The 18,067-nt window shown below is 45.1% G+C and overlaps 1 protein-coding gene across 1 annotated transcript in view; it reads right to left on the minus strand.

Annotated features, from left to right (window-relative positions):
• Positions 1–4,825: 4,825 nt before the first annotated feature.
• LOC147453323 (putative protein phosphatase 2C 80) overlaps positions 4,826–18,067 on the minus strand; it is an 89,183-nt gene continuing 75,941 nt past the window's right edge. The window contains exons 4-9 of the mRNA XM_086518726.1: positions 6,733–6,796; positions 6,529–6,616; positions 6,136–6,299; positions 5,913–6,056; positions 5,643–5,771; positions 4,826–5,547 (exon numbers count right to left, since the gene is read on the minus strand). Of these exons, the coding sequence (XP_086374852.1) occupies positions 5,395–5,547; positions 5,643–5,771; positions 5,913–6,056; positions 6,136–6,299; positions 6,529–6,616; positions 6,733–6,796 (742 nt within the window). The 3' untranslated portion in view covers positions 4,826–5,394. The remainder of the gene's footprint in view (positions 5,548–5,642; positions 5,772–5,912; positions 6,057–6,135; positions 6,300–6,528; positions 6,617–6,732; positions 6,797–18,067) is intronic.

Raw genomic sequence — 18,067 nt, forward strand, 5'->3', positions numbered from 1 at the left:
TAGCAGTGCTTTAATAAATATGTACGCCAAATTTGATGCCTACTACATTGCCTTGGCCGGTATGTACGCCAATGACTGCCCAATGTTGGCCGGCGGTAGTCGTACCTGGCAATGCCTTGCTAGTCTGATCATCTTTGACTGAATGCGATGGGAAGAAATTACTTCAAATGCAATCATTTATACTTGCATCTTGCGGGCATGTGGCACTATTCAAGACTTTACGACATTGAAATTCATGAAGACATTATTAGCCAAGGACTGTGGGGAGAAATAAGTTGTGCTTGGCAGTGCTTTGGCCGACATGTATGCTAAATGTGATGCCCTTGCAAGTGTCTTGGCCGCCCATTCATTTAGTGTCCGCCCACTTGCTAACCGAAAAGGGAGGCAACCCTATTTTCTTAAAAAGAAAGTGTGAACAAAGGGAATAGCAGGAAAATGGCGCAAGCATGGCGAGAGACAAATCCCTGCGCAGAGAGGAGGTTGCAGCGGCTTGTAGAACGCGCAAAAGCCGGCGAGCCTGAAGCGAAATCTCATCGGCACGTCAAGGCGACCCTTTTCGGTAGTAGCTACATCAAATTCCGTGTTGGTCACTGTCTGAGCTTGCCACGTCATCATGACGGGTCCCGCACCACATCAGTCACGGTGCCGTGACTGATGGGCCGAGGAAGAAATTGGGGGGGCTATTTTAGGGCAGCAAAGAGGCTAATTAAAGGAGAAGGCTATTAACGAGGAGGACCAAGGCGAGGAGGTAAAGGAGAACCAAGGTGAGGAGGACTAAGGCGAGGAGGTGAAGGCAGCCAAGGCGAGGTCTCTCTCTCTCTCTCTCCATCTCCAATCAAAGCAAGAGAGGGTTCTCTATCTCTCTCTCTCGGCCATGGCGACATAGGGAGCCAGGAGGGTTATCTCTCTCTCTCTCTCTCTCTCTCTCTCTCTCTCTCTCTCTCTCTCTCTCTCTACTGTGGAGAGCAGGCTCGAGGCTTGAAGCCGGTGAAGCACTAAGAAAGGGAAAGCTTGGACAACCAAAGCAAGAAGGAATTTTTCTCTCCCTCTCGAGCTTGGTGGAAGCAACAAAGGCTCTCGAGGTGAGATTGGTCAAGCCATGGCTCCGAGCTTGGTCAAGCCAAGGCTCGGAGCTTGGTCAAGGCAATTGCATGCAAGGAAGGTGCTTTAAAGGGGATTCCAAGTGAGGCTTGAACAAGCCAAAGCAAGAAAGTCTTGTCGAGGTCAAGGCAAGCAAGCAGCGAGAAGCTTGAGTCGAGGTCAAGGAGGGGAAATCTCTCTCTCTCTCTCTCTCTTCCGAGTTTGGAAAAGGGAATCTCTCTCTCGTTCTTAAGCTAAAGAAGAGGCAAGAAGGGATTTGAAGACAGTAATTGAAGACATATCAAGCAGTAGAACAACCGATCTAAGAAAACTCGCAGTAGATTTTATTTGTCAACGGCAACTTAAACTAGTTATTTCTTTTTGATGAATTGCGAAGCTGTTAACGGCCCGGGTAATTGTAACGGGAGCCTAAACTCCTTGATTTCAGTGAACCTAAGTGTCAGTGTTGTTAACAACCCGACTTGGCTATTGCCAGTAAAATGTACTCAGAACTTAAATTGATTAATTGAAGGTTATGGTGATTGACAGAGCCTTTTTCACCTGTTGTTCTTGTTCTCTCTCTTTTACACCTCCCACAACCAAAGGCCCGGTGCCTGCCTGGCTCACGTAGCGAACACATATCCCCCGACAGCGTCACTGTCTTTGGGACTATCCTTTGGCACAACAGGTTTGGCTTCGTGTTCTTTGGCTGATGCCAGCTCTTTCTAGAGCTCGGCAGTACACTTGGGGGGCAACTGCTTGGTCCACTCTCACGGGGCCCACCGGCACTTCAGTTTGAGCTATCCTCCACCAACAGGATGATAGTGATTCAAGGGGATCAACCTACACTCCAGCCTGCTACTACAGAGCTTACTCCAAAGGAGTGGTGAAGGGAGAGAGAGGAGTGTTGGGAGCTCATCTGCAGCCTGACACTTTGGTTCATCTGGCGGGCCCGTTACTTCCGTATCTTCGAGGCTCGCCCTTTCGGGATCTTTGGCTAAAGCTGATCCATACTCTCAGAGGACAGTTCGAGAGACTCCAAGGCAACTCCGACCGCATAACGGAGCACAAAGAGGCTTTCCTTTGACTCTGGCGCCCTGGGCCTTTTTTCACCATGGTCCAAGGTGTGCTCACATGGCACTACCGTCCACCTATGTGGCTTTCCCTCCTCCCACCTCTTGATTTAGCCTCATTGTACATATGTTGTTTTTTCATTGGGGGAGTCTCCCTATCATGATTGTTGTAGCTCTCTTTTATAGAGGTGATTGTAGCCCTATGGGCAGTTTCATTAACTAATAGAAGGATCTTTTTCTCGGGGGGAAAAAAAAGAGTGATGATAAATGAGGAATTAGTTATTTCTCCTATGAAATGTTTCTTCTTCCTCTTCCCTACCCTCATTCCCTGCTAGCTCTCTCCACCTTTGAAGGTGTTTGAGGTCTTGGGGATCCATCCCTTACCTCGACCAAACACATAGTATTAGAGTCTTTAAATCAAAGATCGAAGGTGTTTGAGGTCTTGGGGATCCATCCCTTACCTCGACCAAACACATAGTATTAGAGTCTTTAAATCAAAGATCCACAAAGTCAAATGCCTCTATTTCATCTCTCAGTTTATCCATAAAGTCCTACAAATTATCATCAAAATCCTTATATTAAGAAAAAGGCCAAACACCATCATTTTTCACCTTGAAACAAACTCCGCTTGAAGCAAGCGATTTCCCATATAGCATGGAATCATTTTCAAAATTATTGCATAACTTGCTCCAAACTCCTATTTTGAAAACATCTAGTGGAACACATGGAGTATTGAGTCTTATCATAACTAAAACTATAGAGCATGTCTCATATCATCCCTTTCCATATGCACATGTGGACTCAGGTAGCAACATTGCTTCTCATCACATACGAGATCACAAAGCATAGCATCATCCAACTTCTACAATTAGGGGTGCTTGCACATGAAACTCTAGCATAACTTCTACAATTATCAATCTCAATCTCATGCATAGAACAAGGGATCAAGAAAACCCTCAACAACATTTAAATCAAAAGTTTTTTTTTTCAACGTGAGATGAAAATGAGACATTTGAAGCACATTCAACTGTACGACTACCCACATCCACAAGTTTGCATCTCCTTTTGCAACATGTGACCTTTGCCTTGTTCTTCTCTTCATCCTCTTTGAAATCAGTCGTGGGGGGTACTGGTGCCGCCCATCTCCACCTTGTCCTTTCTCCAATGATCTTGTTCATATAAAGTTCAAATTGGCAAATTGCATTACCTTATTCCGAGCACATGTTGTCAAATACAATTTATTTCTTATCCTGTTGTAAAGTGTCATTGGAACAATTTGACTCTCCTTGAGACCATACTTAGTCCTTGACCAACTTCCACATAGTTCATAGATAGCATGCTCCGCAATGCACTTTAAAATCACCTAGACGAACTCAAAGTGCCAATGTTGGCAAGCAATAAAAAAGAGAAATCCTTGTCTCAACATCCTCAAGTCTGCAAACAAATACATTATCATATCCTTTCAGTTACCTTCTTGAGTAATCGTAGTCCTGAAAATCATTTTTCTATCCAAAAAACACAAGGCCTTAATTCCCAATATTTCCAAGTACATAACACCAAAAAAATCCCGTTGTGTAACACCAAAACATATGAATGATTTGTGGGTGGCCTCTATAACACCTTCAAATGCACACGATAGATGAGGATTAAAAAAGTATTTCTTGCAAGAAGAATCGCACTCTTATACACAATCACGTCACCCACACTCGACTAGCTTTTCTCTACAATGCCATAGCTCCAACTATGATCAATTGCCACCAAGGAAGTAAAAAAAGCAAGTAAATATTTATAAAAACGCCACAAACAAATTAAGGAAAACATCTACACTTTAGAGAATAAAAGCCATAAGCTTTGCACAATCTCAACCTCCCTCATGTTTGGAAGATGGGGCTTCATAATTGCTCCCAAACATGCAAACAAACACATCAAAAATAGTCTCAATTAAGACTTACAATAAGAATTATAATATTCAACCAAAAAACTCCTATATGACCTATGGGATCAAAGATACAAGTGATGTACTAACGCCGGGGTGGGGTGGGGTTTGTTGGGGGGGGGGGGAGTATTTATGTCTCACACAGGCCAATGTAGTCTATGAGACCAAAACAATACATACAATGAAAATGTATCTATGGGAAATAGAAAAAAGCCTGAAGCTAAAAGGATAATATGACCCATGAGACCAAAGATATATTTGTACTATGTGGGGCTGAATCATGGTATGAGAGAGAGAGAGAGAGAGAGAGAGAGAGAGAGAGAGAGAGAGAGAGAGTATTAATGTCTGGCACAGGCAATGTAGCCTATGAGACCAAAACCATACACACAAAATCTATCTATGGGAAATGGAAAAACCAAACCTAAAGCTAAAAGGATGATAATTCTCTACTTGAAAGTACATCCATAACCTATTATAAACAGGATTTTATAGGCAAGCTCTTTCTCAAGGTATCTCTAATGACAAGATGCATCTCTACATGATTGAATTGCCTTGGCATCTTCCTCCTATGACTCTCACATATAGATTCCTGATTTGTCTATCGTGAAGGTTTACAAGTCTCCTCCTTGGTGGGCACAGGCATCTCACCCAGATGACACCTCTAGAAGATGAATCCGCACGGGGGGAGAGAGAGAGAGAGAGAGAGAGAGAGAGAGAGAGAGAGAGAGTCACCACATAACTCCAGTAACTCCAGGGTCCTTTTATTTTGGGTTACCAGTTTCATCCTACATACATCAAATACAGATCGCATGGCCAATCCAATTGATTTTCAAATCATCTCTGGCCTCTAGAATTAACAAATCCCTTCTTGTTTCCTCAGACACTCGCGATGCTTAAGGGCATGTGTGCTCTATGGGTACAAGGTTCCTGAGCAATTACAAAAGGTTGAGGGTGAGCCCCATGTATTTTGTCAGTGACCAAAGGAGGCAAAATTGTGTTGTTGAGTACCAAGTCTTCACATTGCAAGTCTGATAAAATTATGGAATGTATATAACATTCAGTAAGGAGCATTGAACCTTCGGCATCCGAATGTAATTCAGTAGGAGCATCGGACAATTCTCACCAGTTATTCATGTCCCCCAACTCTCATCCTCATGGCCTCTACACTGTGTTTGACCTGCTGCCACAATTACATTTCCTAAATGCCCATCAGTCTAACCAAGGATCATCATTTCTGCTTTTGAAGATTGAACCGTCTTATTCAGCTGTGTAACGCTCATGAGCTCCTGCATCCTGTAAACATACTTACTCCACATACGACACGACAACAGTTGCATCATCCAGCTTTCCACCTTCATAACTGTAGCCAGCTGCATGTGCCGCATCACTAAAAGGGCTCCTACCTTTAGTGTTTAACCCTGCTTCATGAGCTAGCTTAACAAGCCACATCGCTACAGTCTGCAACAAACCAACACAAAAAAAACCGAATATTTGATGTTTTCAGGAAGCAACATAAGCAAAGTTTTGGCTTCACATTCAATATCTAGTATTACCCCGGGTTCGATTCCTTTCTTTTGCCCTGAATTTACAATGTCCACTATTTCTCTTTCATACAGATTGTCATAAACCCCATCTGTAGCCAGCACAAGCACATCTCCTGAAGCTACATTGACTTCAAACGTCTGTAGGCACAGTTCCAACGAGGTAAGGCACATATAGCAACTTACTGTGTTAAAAAATCAGCGTCAACCAGTAAATGCTTAAAAAGACCAAGACCCTCTCTCTAAAGAGAGGAAGCACAGTGCATGAGCTCAAAAACCTGCCTCTGCAGTTGCTGGATCATCACCTTCACTCCCTATCTGATGAGGAAAATTGAAGCCATGTTGCATCGGTTTTGACTTGGCTAACACCATCCCATCTCTCACCACAATAAAACCAGAATCTCCTATATTTGCAACATACAGGGTCTGCAAGAAAAAATTGGCTCAGGTAAGACATGACAGTGCGTCTAAAATCAGTAAAAAGGACCTTCAGCTGCATGTAAACCTGTTTGTGCAAAGCAGCAAGTACGGCAGTGCAAGATCCTATAGCTTTAGTTCTATTCACCCCTTTGATAATGACTGACTTTGGATTAGGTATGCCATTCTCAGAATTTGCAAGAAGCCCGCAATTTTTCATCAGCTCTCTTGAGTATAAACCGGAATCAATGCCTGTTTGTCAAACAGATGGTAAATTACCGCATAAGTGAATTATGCAAAAGCAGCCATAAAAATTCCTTGGAATAAGCATCACTAGTAGAAACAGAGATTAGTAATCATCAACACAATTTACCTTCCCTTTCCAATTAGTACCTTGTATGATTAATTTCCATCCCCACAAGATATACGATTAAACACAGTTTAAATGCTTGAAAAGGGGATTGAAAACATTCAGACTAACCACTCATAGCCCAGCCCCCGACACCATCTGCTACACCTGCCCAAGAGTCTCCTTCAATAAGGTAGGCATCTTCACCACCAGTCTTTTCCTGCAATATGCGTAAAAGAGGTAAAACAAAGCAAAAAAAGTTGTCCTAGCAAAGTGAAGGACGATACTCTAAACAACAACCTTTGCTTTAAGTTATGGCTACAAAGCTTTGCACACCTTGGTGGGGTGTGGCCGAATTGCTCCCCCGGTGCGCAGTCTCAGCATCCCTTGTTCATTTGCACTGAAGAAGGGAAATAGACAAGATGAGATTCCATACAATACAAGAGATTAAATTTCCACGTCCACACCTGGTACTGATACAAAAGCATGCTCCCATACTACAATAATTCATGGTGGATGCATATTGTACCCTCGAGGATACAGCACCTTCAAATTGTGGCCTCCATACTCACTTTTCATTGAATAACTAAACTGCTACCCGAACTGCGAGCTCGCTGCTGCCTGTGCCCTCCTCCCCCCGCCTTCGCGTATCCCCCCCCTCCTGCTCCCTGCGCGCGCAGGCTGCTGCCCGTCCCCTGTGTGCGCAGCCCCCTCCTCCCCCGCTGCTCCTGCCCGCAACCCCGCCCGCTGCCCCCCGCTGCCTACCTCCGCCTGACGCTGCCTGCCCCCCCCCCCCCCCCCCCCCCCGGCCGCTGCCCCGCCCATAGCTTAGCCGCCTCCAACCCCCCTCCCCCCCCCCCCGCACGCCCCCTTCTCTCCCGTGTACATTGCCTCCCCCCCCCCTGCATCCCCCACGTTTTTGCTCGCAGGAGGCTGTCTCCACGGCCTGCTGGGAGCTTTGCGTCCTTCTCACCTTCTTCAACTCAGCAGCAGACACAGATGGAGGCTCTAGCTTCGCCATAGAGAGACTCTACCGAAGCCCCCTCGCCCGACCCCGCTGAGCCCACCATTCGACTTGCTCTTTCACCGACAGAGCAAGCGAGCCTAGCCGCAGAGGTAGAGCGCTTGCAGGTGACTTCTATCATCTGCAAGATTTTCGGTCCCCGACCCAGCATAGGAGAGCTGCGTGACCTTCTCCAAGCCCGCCTACTTGCAGAGGTGGGCAAGATCTTGGACGTACAGATACTCTGACGAGGCTACTAGCAGATCGAGTTTGAGACCTCTGCGATGGCGTCCAAGGTCATCACATGAGTCCGTTGACCATCCGAGCAGCTCGAGCCCACTTTCGACAGTGGAGACATGGTTTTGACCCTGCTTCGGATGTTCTGGTAGAGGAGGCAGACATCCCCATCTCCATCTGCAAGACGAGCCTTGGCGATTTGTGCACAGCAGATCAGCCCGACGTCAACACGACACAACAGATCAGCCTAGCGTTTTGCATTTGCAGGACATCCGGCGACAGCAGAAGACAATTTCAGCCCTAGCGTTTTTGGTTTGCATCACAACCTCAGCGTTTTTGAAGATCATCACGACGGAACATCAAGGACCACCAGTGTTTTCAATTTTCAGCCCTTAGACACCGCAGATCAAGTCTTGAACCTAACAGACCTCACCTTCCCGCAGCAGTTCCTCGCCGCACGGTCAGTTTCCGCAAGGTTTACAGTTTCAACCCGGAAAACGCAGATTTCAGCATCTGCGTTTTCAGCGCGTCGTCGTCGCATCGTCGTCATCGACATAGAGTCAGAATTCAACAGATACAAGATTTGCAGATTCAGCCCCTTAGCATTTTCAGATTTCAGCCCGTCTCGTCGTCGTCGACATCGTTGGCAAGTCCAAGCATTGTAGAGATTTGTGCAATCATAAGTAGACCGCTCTCGCCATAGAGAGTGGGGCCTTCGGAGAAGGGTTTTACAACGTCTCTGGTGTCGTATTCTCTTCTCTATCTCTCAATCTCATGCACTTCCATTCACTGTGTCCACTCACTTTGTTTGTGTCAATTGCACTCTCATTAAAGAACGGAAGGCTCTCCCTTCCCTAAGACAAAGGAACCTTGTGTTAGGTGCAGCAGAATGAATGTTTACGCTTTGCTCAAAATGAGTGCTCCGAACTGTGCTCAAGGTTCCTTTTGTTCTTATGGAAGGGAGAGCCTTCCGTTCTTAATGAGAGAATGCTATGATCACAACAAAGTGAGTGGACACTGTGCGTGCAAGTGTATGAGATTGAGAGATAGAGAGAGAGGAGAGATACGACACCAGAGACGTTGTAAAACCCTCCTCCGAAGGCCCCACTTTCGTCGATGAGAGTGGTCTACTTATGATTGCACAAACTGGTACAAACTGAATGCATGGGACTGATGCAAGTCTAGGCTATGTCCGCGATGACGACGGTGATGACGAGACCGACCTAAGGGCTGAAATCTGCAATCTTTCTACTGCTGTCCAAATATGCTATGGGCTGAAATCTGCTACAATCCAAAAACGCTGATTTGGGGGGCTGTTTCTGTTGGTCTTTGTCGCTGAAAATCTGCAGGTTTAGGGCTGAAAACTGAGGTTTCTTTAGGCTGAAAACTGATGGTCTTTCAGGGCTGAATCTGTCACTTCTTTAGGGGTGAAATTGCAGGCTCTTCATGGCTGAAAAACGCTGCTCATAACTGCTGAAAACGCTAGGCCAAAACTGATGTCGATGATGGATTTTACTAACTCTAGGGCTGAGATATGCCAGCGGTGAAGATCTGATGCAAAAACGCCAGGCTGGGCCTTGCTTGGAGATGGTTGCTGATGCTGAATGTGGAAACGCTAGGGGATGCTGATGGTTCTTCTTGCTTGGAGGGGAAAACCGCCAAGGGGTCTTGTTGAGAAGTTGCCTGCTGAGCTTGGCTTCTATTGCCTCTTCTGCCAAATAGTGCTAGCTCTAGTTTGCTTATATACAAACTTAGCAAAATTGCCCTACCTACTTTTGTTGGAAAGTCACTTAAAATAAAAATAGGTAAAATAGGCTAAATGCACTATAAAATTCCCTTGATGGAATCTGATGGATTCTGATGGGAATACTGATGATCATGCTGTGTGCAACCAGAGGATATGCATCTACACTAAGTGACTAGGCATGCACGGTCTACGAATAGACTCACAAAAGTGCCAGATCACTTCTAAAAGTGCCAGATCACTTCTAAATCTAGACTGACTGGACTGACTGAACCCTAATCATGCTGTAGCTTGTCCACGGACACATAGGATTGGATGTATCACGTGACACCTTGAGCACAGTTCGGAGCACTCATCTTGAGCAAGTTCAACATTCAGTCCGTTGCACCTTACATTGGTTGTCACGTGACACATCCCAACCCTATGTGTCCGTGGACAAGCTACACCACAGCAGGGTTCAATCAGTTCAGTCAAGTCTAGATTAGCAGTGGTCTGGCACTTTTGTGAGTCTATTCGTAGAACGTGCATCCCCAGTCACTGAGTATAGATGTATATCCTCCGGTTGCACACAGCATGATCATCAATATTCCCTTCAGGATCCATTAGATTCAGTCAGGGGAATTTTCCAGTGCATTTAGCCTATTTTCCTATTTTTGGTTATTTTCACTTATTATTTTTAAGTGACTTTCCAACAAAAGTAGGTAGGGCAATTTTGCTAAGTTAATATATAAGCAAACCCAAGTTAGCAGTAATTGGGAGAAGAGGCAACAGGAGCTTCCCGCTCAACAGGCAACTTCTCAGCAGTACCCCCCCTCAGCACCCTAGCATCTTCGAGCATCAGCATCGCCATCCTCCCACTTCCTTGGCGTTTCCCCAGATCCAGCATCGCCTCCATGTCCTCCATTGCTTGGCGGTTTTAACCATCAGCAGCAGACCAGCCATAGCGATTCTGACCTCAGCAACCACAACCAGCCCTGGCGTTTTTACTAACGCTAGGCAATCTGCATGATCAGCATTTCCTTCAGCGATTCAGCAAAACCACTAACACTAGCAATTGCTGCCCATTGCAGCGTTTCCAGCATGGAATAGACCCCCAGATTCAGCGTTTTCAGCCAAGGCAACATCTCCAAAAATGCAGCCTAAAGAGCAAGTCATTCAGCGTTTTTGATCATCCATTAAGCCCCTACGAAACAGTCGTTTTCAGCCTTAAAACAGCAGTAGAAACAGCCCATTTCAGTTCGAAACAGTCCATGAAAATCAGCATATTGAAGATCCCAATTTTCAGCCACAAAGTCGTCGTCGTCATCGGCATAGTCCCATTGCACCAGTCCATTGCATACGCATTGTACACCTTGTGCAATCAAAGTAGACCACTCTCGCCGACGAGAGTGGGGCCTTCGGAGGAGGGTTTTACAACCTCTCGGTGTCGTATCTCTTCTCTCTCCTTCTCTCAGTCTCATTCACTTGCACGCACAATATCCACTCACTTTGTTCGTGATCACAGTACTCTCCATAAGACGGAAAGCTCTCTCTTTCCCTAAGAACTAAAAGTAACCTTGAGCAATAAAGATCACTAATCTTGAGAAAATACAACATTCATTTTGCTGCACCTTACATTGGTATCAAAGCTTTGGCAGTGTTCTGTATCACTCAAGGAAAGAACCACAAGATTTTTTTTGCTTGTTGAGGTCGCACGAACCCAAGTTCACTTGGGCGTGTCGATTCCTAATCGTGTTTTTGAAGAGTGACAGGAAACCCAAGAAAGAAGGGCTTGTCCAGCCTCCCCTTGTGCCTCTTTCCACTCATTGAGAGCGGACCGTGCACTTAGCGGCCGGCCAATCGACATGAGGCGGGAAAAAGCAACCTTGGTGTGAGCGCAAGGCCGCCAAGAGGTACGCCCGAGGAAAAGAGCAAAACTCGGGTGAAGAGATCCTTCTCAAACACAGATTGCAAGCGAAAGAAGAACCTCAAGAACTCAAGACCCTCAAGAACCCAAGAACCCAAGACCCACAAGAACCCAAGTTCCTCGTGAACCTAAGAACCAAAGATCACAGTGCATGGTCATCACCCGAAGCGGAATGGATACTTCGCATGAAGGTGGTGAGCATGGGAGTGGCGAAGAAGAGTTTTCCCCACTAGGAGGCTTTCCTGACCCTCCCCCTTCCCCATCTACGCCACGAGTTGTACCAAATCCTATGGAGGCGATGGTCAAGTCGATGTTGGAGATGATGGCACAACAACAAGAAACGAATCGCGTTGCGATGGCACAACTAGAAAGAAAAGCAGAACAATAAGAAGCGACTCGCATTGCTTTGGAACGCAAGCACGATGCACGAAAAGAAAGAAAAGCACAAAGAAAGGAGGAAACCGAAGCAAGACGAGCGGCCTTGGAGGCCGATCGTGAGGTTCAGAGGGACCTCCGCACTCAAGAATTGATTCGACAGGTTCTTGTCTCGAAGTCTGAACCAGTCAAAAATGTTGGTAGTTCCTAAAGTGGCGCAAGCCGTGATTCGGACTCCAACAACCCAGTCACAGAGAAGATCCAGTTCAGTAAGTATGATGGTAAGATGGATACTACGGTTATTCATTCTTGGTTGCATCAATTTAATGCTTATTTTGCGACAACTGAGAAGACAGAAAATAGCAAGGTTTTCACGGCAGCTATGTACCTTGCCGGTGATGCCATCAGTTGGTACCACGCACAGTTAGCCGCGCACCTAGAGGAAGCTGACGAATTCACATCCCTTTCCTTCAATTGGGTTGATTTCCAAGGCAAGCTCAAGGCGCGGTTTATGCCACCTCAGTACCTCGCACAATTGAAGGACGATTGGCGCGCTCTCAAGCAAAATGGTATGCCAGTGATGTCTTTCTCTAATCGTGTTTTGCAACTAGGTACCCAATTACGCAAGTCGGATGATGAGCACAAGGAGGCATTCCTTTATGGATTGGACGAGTATATCAAGTACAATGTCCAGGTGCTCGATCCAATCGATCTCAACAAGACGGTAGTGATTGCTCTCACACAGGAGATGAAGCACAACAAGGGAAAGCCTAAGGAAAACAAGACATCCACAAGTAGCTCCCAAACTTCTCAATACCCTCAGAATGGTAAGAACGGTAAGAACAGTAACTCTTCTAACCAATCTTCCAACAGTCTCTCAGAAAAGAACTCTTCCAATGAGCCTAAGGGTAAGGCTAACACAATTGCTAAACCTAAGCTCACTCCAGATGAAAAGGTAGCATAAGGAATTTTAGGAGGATACATCACATCGGAAGAGCAAAGCACTTATTCTAAGAAAGGTCGTTGTTTTCATTGTCACATTAAGGGTCACATAAAAAGAACACATCCTAAGCTTGACTCTAATGAATCTAAAGAATCCACAGAACCCACTTCCTTTGTCAATGCAATCAATGACAACAAGAATGTGCCCCAAGTTTCTCCTGACCCTCCCATTGATGAGTCTCTCATTAAATGTTATGGTCATATGACGGGGCAGCGTTTTGTCATATTGTTTGACCCAGGCAGTATGCATGATGTGATCAGTCCCTCTCTTGTTGAGAGAGCCCGCTTAGAGGTTAGTCAGAAATCTCCTCTCGAGGTCTCTGGCTTCGCTCCCGGTATGGCTCTCTCATCACGAAAGAGTGCCTTGATGTGTTGTTTACAGTTCAACAAGCTGCTTTCAGAAGAAAATTTTTTGTCTCTCCTCTCTCAGGATGTGATATGATTTTGGGCATTCGATGGTTTCGTGAGCATAACCCTCTCATTGATTGGGTGGAAAATACGTTCACTTTCAATGCCAAAAGTGACTCTCCCATTGTCATTCGTGGACAAGTTGTTCATTCTCCATCTCTCATTTCTAATGTGCAGGCGAAGGTTGAACAGATTCAAGAGAAGGAGACTCTCTCGGTCTCGTCTTCTCCAAAGCATGACAAACAGGATTTGCATGATGATAAGCATGATGAATTGCATGATAATGATAAGCATGATGATTTGGATGACAATGACAAGCATGATGGTTTGCATAATCGAGATGTGATTTCTCACGAGCATGATGGTTTGCATGAAGATGATGTGATTGTTCACAAGGATGATGTGTTAGTTGATACTTTTTGTAGTGAAGCTAACCTCATTGCAGATTTGATCGATCACGAAGAACCAATCTTGGCTCTCGAGTCAAGGTCCAAAGAACCACCTCAGGAAGAACCGATCTTGGCTCTTGAGCTTAGGTCCAAGGAACCCTCACAGGAAGTATTATGTGTTTGCATGATTAGTCAGCACGCATTGATCGAGTGTTTTATTCGTGATCGTTTCCTGTATTTTAGTCAGCGTCTTTGTGTGATCCCTTTTCCTGGGTATGATGAAATGAGCACGAATGTATGAGGATTGTTCATGAAAAGCTGAAAAATATGCAATCAAGGAAGTAACATTTCATGTCTCTTCCTTGGCACGACATAGTTGTAGAAAGAGCACAAGAAAGATTGAGCATCAAGCATAGGCATTTTCATTATGAATTGCCACAGTTGATTGATTTAGATCCGCACGAAAAGATTCGATCTCATTGTTTGCGTGTGTGGTGAACGGGTTAGCACTCCATCTCTTTGTTCATCTACATTGCATGCACAGTCTTTGAGAAAGACAAGATTTTTTCCAGTCACTTTACATGGAATAGGTATGTTCATGGTTTTGTGTTGGAAATGGTTTCAGGAATTTTCAGCCATGGAGATTCTTGAAGAAGAAAGAAGCATGACTCTCGACGAATTTGAAGCATTGAAGATGACTTTGTGTCGCTTTCGGCGCGGCCCAAAGAAGCAAGCATTGCAGACCTTTATGAAGTTCAAGTACCGCACGACCCACACATCAGAGTGGGCCAGCGAAGAGTCCCTTCCAGGATTCCGGATGCTATTGGCGATCTCCCTAGACGCCATACAGTTCGGTACCAGTACCTCACTTTGAAAAGGAGGGGATGTCACGTGACACATCCAACCCTATGTGTTCGTGGACAAGCTACAGCATGATCAGGGTTCAATCAGTCCAGTCAGTCTAGAATAGGAAGTGATCTGGCACATATGTGAGTCTGTTCGCAGACCGTGCATGATCAGTCACTTAGATTAGATGCATATCCTCCGGTTGCACACAGCATGATCATAAGCACTCCCATCAAAATCCTTCAGGGGAATTTTCCAGTGCATTTAATCTATTTTCCCTATTTTTGACATTTTTCACTTATTAATTTAAGTGACTTTTGTTGGAAAGTAGGTAGGGCAATTTTGCTAAGTTAATATATAAGCAAACCAGAGCTAGTACTTTCTGGCAGAAGAGGCAGCAGGAGCAGGAGCACTCGCTCAACAGGTAACTTCTCAGCAGAACCCAAGAGGCCTAGCGTTTTTTGCATCAGCAGGACAACCCTAGCGTTTTTCATCTACCAGACCAGCCTTGGCGATTTGTGCACAGCAGATCAGCCCGGTGTCAACACGACACAGCAAATCAGCCTAGCGTTTTGCATTTGCAGGACATCCGGCGACAGCAGAAGACAATTTTAGCCCTAGCGTTTTTGGTTTGCATCACAACCTCAACGTTTTTGCAGATCATCACGACGGAACATCAAGAACCACCAGCGTTTTCAGTTTTCAGCCCTTCGACACCGCAGATCAAGTCCCGAACCTCGCAGATCTCACCTTCCTGCAACAATTCCTCACCGCACGGTTAGTTTCTGCAAGGTTTACAGTTTCAGCCCAAAAAACGCAGGTTTCAGCATCTGCGTTTTCAGCGCGTCGTCGTCGCATCGTCGTCATCGACATAGAGTCAGAATTCAGCAGATACAAGATTTGCAGATTTCAGTCCCTTGGCATTTTCAGATTTCAGCCCGTCTCGTCGTCGTCCTCATTGTCGTCGACATCGTCGGCAAGTCCAAGCATTGTAGAGATTTGTGCAATCATAAGTAGACCGCTCTCGCCATAGAGAGTGGGGCCTTCGGAGGAGGGTTTTACAACGTCTCTGGTGTCGTATTCTCTTCTCTATCTCTCAATCTCATGCACTTCCATTCACTGTGTCCACTCACTTTATTTGTGTCAATTGCACTCTCTCATTAAAGAACGGAAGGCTCTCCCTTCCCTAAGAAAAAGAAACCTTGAGCACAGTTCGGAGCACTCATCTTGAGCAAAGTTCAACATTCATTCCGCTGCACCTTACAATCCTCTAATCTTGTCTGCGTCATACATTCCATTATGTTCACTTCTGCCCTCACAATCGTCTGCATTTCGGCCTTTAATGATGTGTGCATCTCGTCATGCTTACTAATCATCTCTTTGTCCAATTCTTTCCTCATATCTGCATACATAGCGATTTTGTAAGTTTCCGCATTTGCATACATCTCTTTTTCAAACGTCACCCCTCAAAAGGCTCAGCTTCACCTTAATCATCACCTGTACCTTCTCATACATTAAGTCATCTTTGACTCTAGAAAGTTTATATGCTCTCAAAGAACCTACCGATAGTGTGCTCTCTCGAAACCTCCGTTTAAACCATAGTTTTCCCAGAATGGGAATTTGGAACGGGAATACGGAACAGCAATATGCATGAAATGCCATTCCCTGTTTCGGATACTCACATCTGAAACACGGAGTGGGGAGCGAAACGGGAAATTGGGATAGGAACGGGGAACGGAGACCTGAAAATGGCCATTCCCTATAACTATGGGGCTCTAAACGTCGCTTTCGATTTAGGCGGGGTTTCAAAAATATTGTCATCCCCGACATCGATTGGTTGGTCCATCCTCAAGCACCTCCCATGAGACTTCGCATAAACTACCTGTACCAAAACCCTATAATAGCCATCCCCAGCTACGCACACTTCTCCCCATCTCACGACCGCACCAACCCCTCAATGAGAGGGGGTGGAACCATATCCAACAAAGGAAGAAGCACTGTCGTTTGGCAATGTAAGAATTCTAGGTACTAATCCTTAATTAAGAACTCAAACTCATGATTAAGACTTTAGAAACTTGAACTTGACTAAGAGATAAGACTCAAAAGACTCTGTGTTTGATTGATTTAATGCCTGAAAACTGAGTACAATAGGCTCCTTATATAGGAGAGGAAGAGACACAAATGAAAAGACACGTCTCATGGTGAAGGGACGCAACTTTAGACGTAAAGACACATCCTTTCGGCGAAGAGTCGCAACCATAGAGCAAAGGGGTGTGACCAGTCGTCGAAGGAGTGTGGCTTTTGGCGAAGAGGCACGTCTTTTGGGCGAAGGGGTGTGACCATCCAAGCGTAGGGGTCCTCCTTGGCATGGCACTTCGCGTATCTGCAACTAGGAGTCGATGTAATACTGCAACATAGTCACAATCATGACATTCCCTCCCATTTAAAATGTATTGTTGTAGTGCTTCTGCATCCAAAGCTCTTTCTATTAAGTCCCACGTCATGGCACTGTTATTGACCATAACTATTTTGCCAAACTGAAAACTGATCATATCTGCAACTTGTCTCATCTTTGAAAAAGACATGAGTATCACATCTACAACTTGATTAGTACTTTTGTCAAAGTCATTTGTAACGTCGAGCTTTGTCCAAGAAAAGATTGAATCTTTATTTGCTTCGAGTGAAACTATTGGTAAACTGACTTGTTGGATGATGACCACTTGTTGGAAATCTGTAAGGTAATCCATTGGTTTGTCTAGAACAATAAAATCCTCCTGAAGGGATGTTGTAGACAAGACAGAGTAGTATTTGAAGGTATATCCATCTGTAAAGGTTTATCTGTAAAACAAGTTGTGTCCAAAGATTCAATTGCAGCGACTGAAGTCGTGCTGCAAGAGTTTGCATTTGATTTATCCTTTGCACCGCTGAAGGCAAGAACTGGAATCTTCAAGTTTGAAGGATTATCATTCACCACTGCATTGGGTATGTGTTCAGAGACAAAGACTTTATTCTACAAGGGGGTGACGAGGCAACTTTTTCTGCCTGGATCACGGCCAAAGAAGGGATTATGTGCTTGTCTGTTATCACACAAGAGCCGGAATCTTTTGAATCTTCAGCTTTCTCAGCGAGAATTAAGGCTTCCAATTGACAAGGGGAAGGTCGAGGAAGCTGTTGCTTCTTAGACCTCTGAAGAATTCTTTTGCACAAGGAAAGGATCAATAAATCTTCAACTTTACCACCATCAGATAAGAAAGACTTAAATGTAGGCATGGCTCGCAAGGGGGAACTTGTACAGCGTCGCGGCATTCACGACCGAGTCTCGACTAGGGTCGGATATATGTGCCACTAAGTAAGTCCATCTTGATATGCCTAATTGCTTCTTAAGATGAGATCCTTTGGAAGCTTCATGTTGCTGCTTCTGGTACTGATGATTCCGATAAGAAGTTAGTTGCTTAGAACTGTAGCACTTCCAAGAATATTTATGCGGAGACTTTTTTTGATGCTCGCACGAAGGTACTTTGTGTCTAGTTGTCTCTGAGAAACCACTTTGGGTAAGAAAATTTTGGTTGTGAAACCTTCGATTTGGTCGATTCAAAGGTTTACATCTGCATCTGATCCAAGTGAGTGTGAATCAATGCGAGGCTTGTTGAAATTATTGTCGTCTGCTTTTTGAGAACTGCTATCTCAGGCCTTCTGTGTCCTGAGATGTCGGCATGGTTGCTCCTCAAAGAGAATAACGAGGAGAATAGGAACTGGAACAA

This window comes from Adiantum capillus-veneris, chromosome 8 (genome assembly GCF_014529385.1).
Source record: "Adiantum capillus-veneris isolate H3 chromosome 8, ASM1452938v2, whole genome shotgun sequence".
Classification (NCBI taxonomy): Eukaryota; Viridiplantae; Streptophyta; class Polypodiopsida; order Polypodiales; family Pteridaceae; genus Adiantum; species Adiantum capillus-veneris.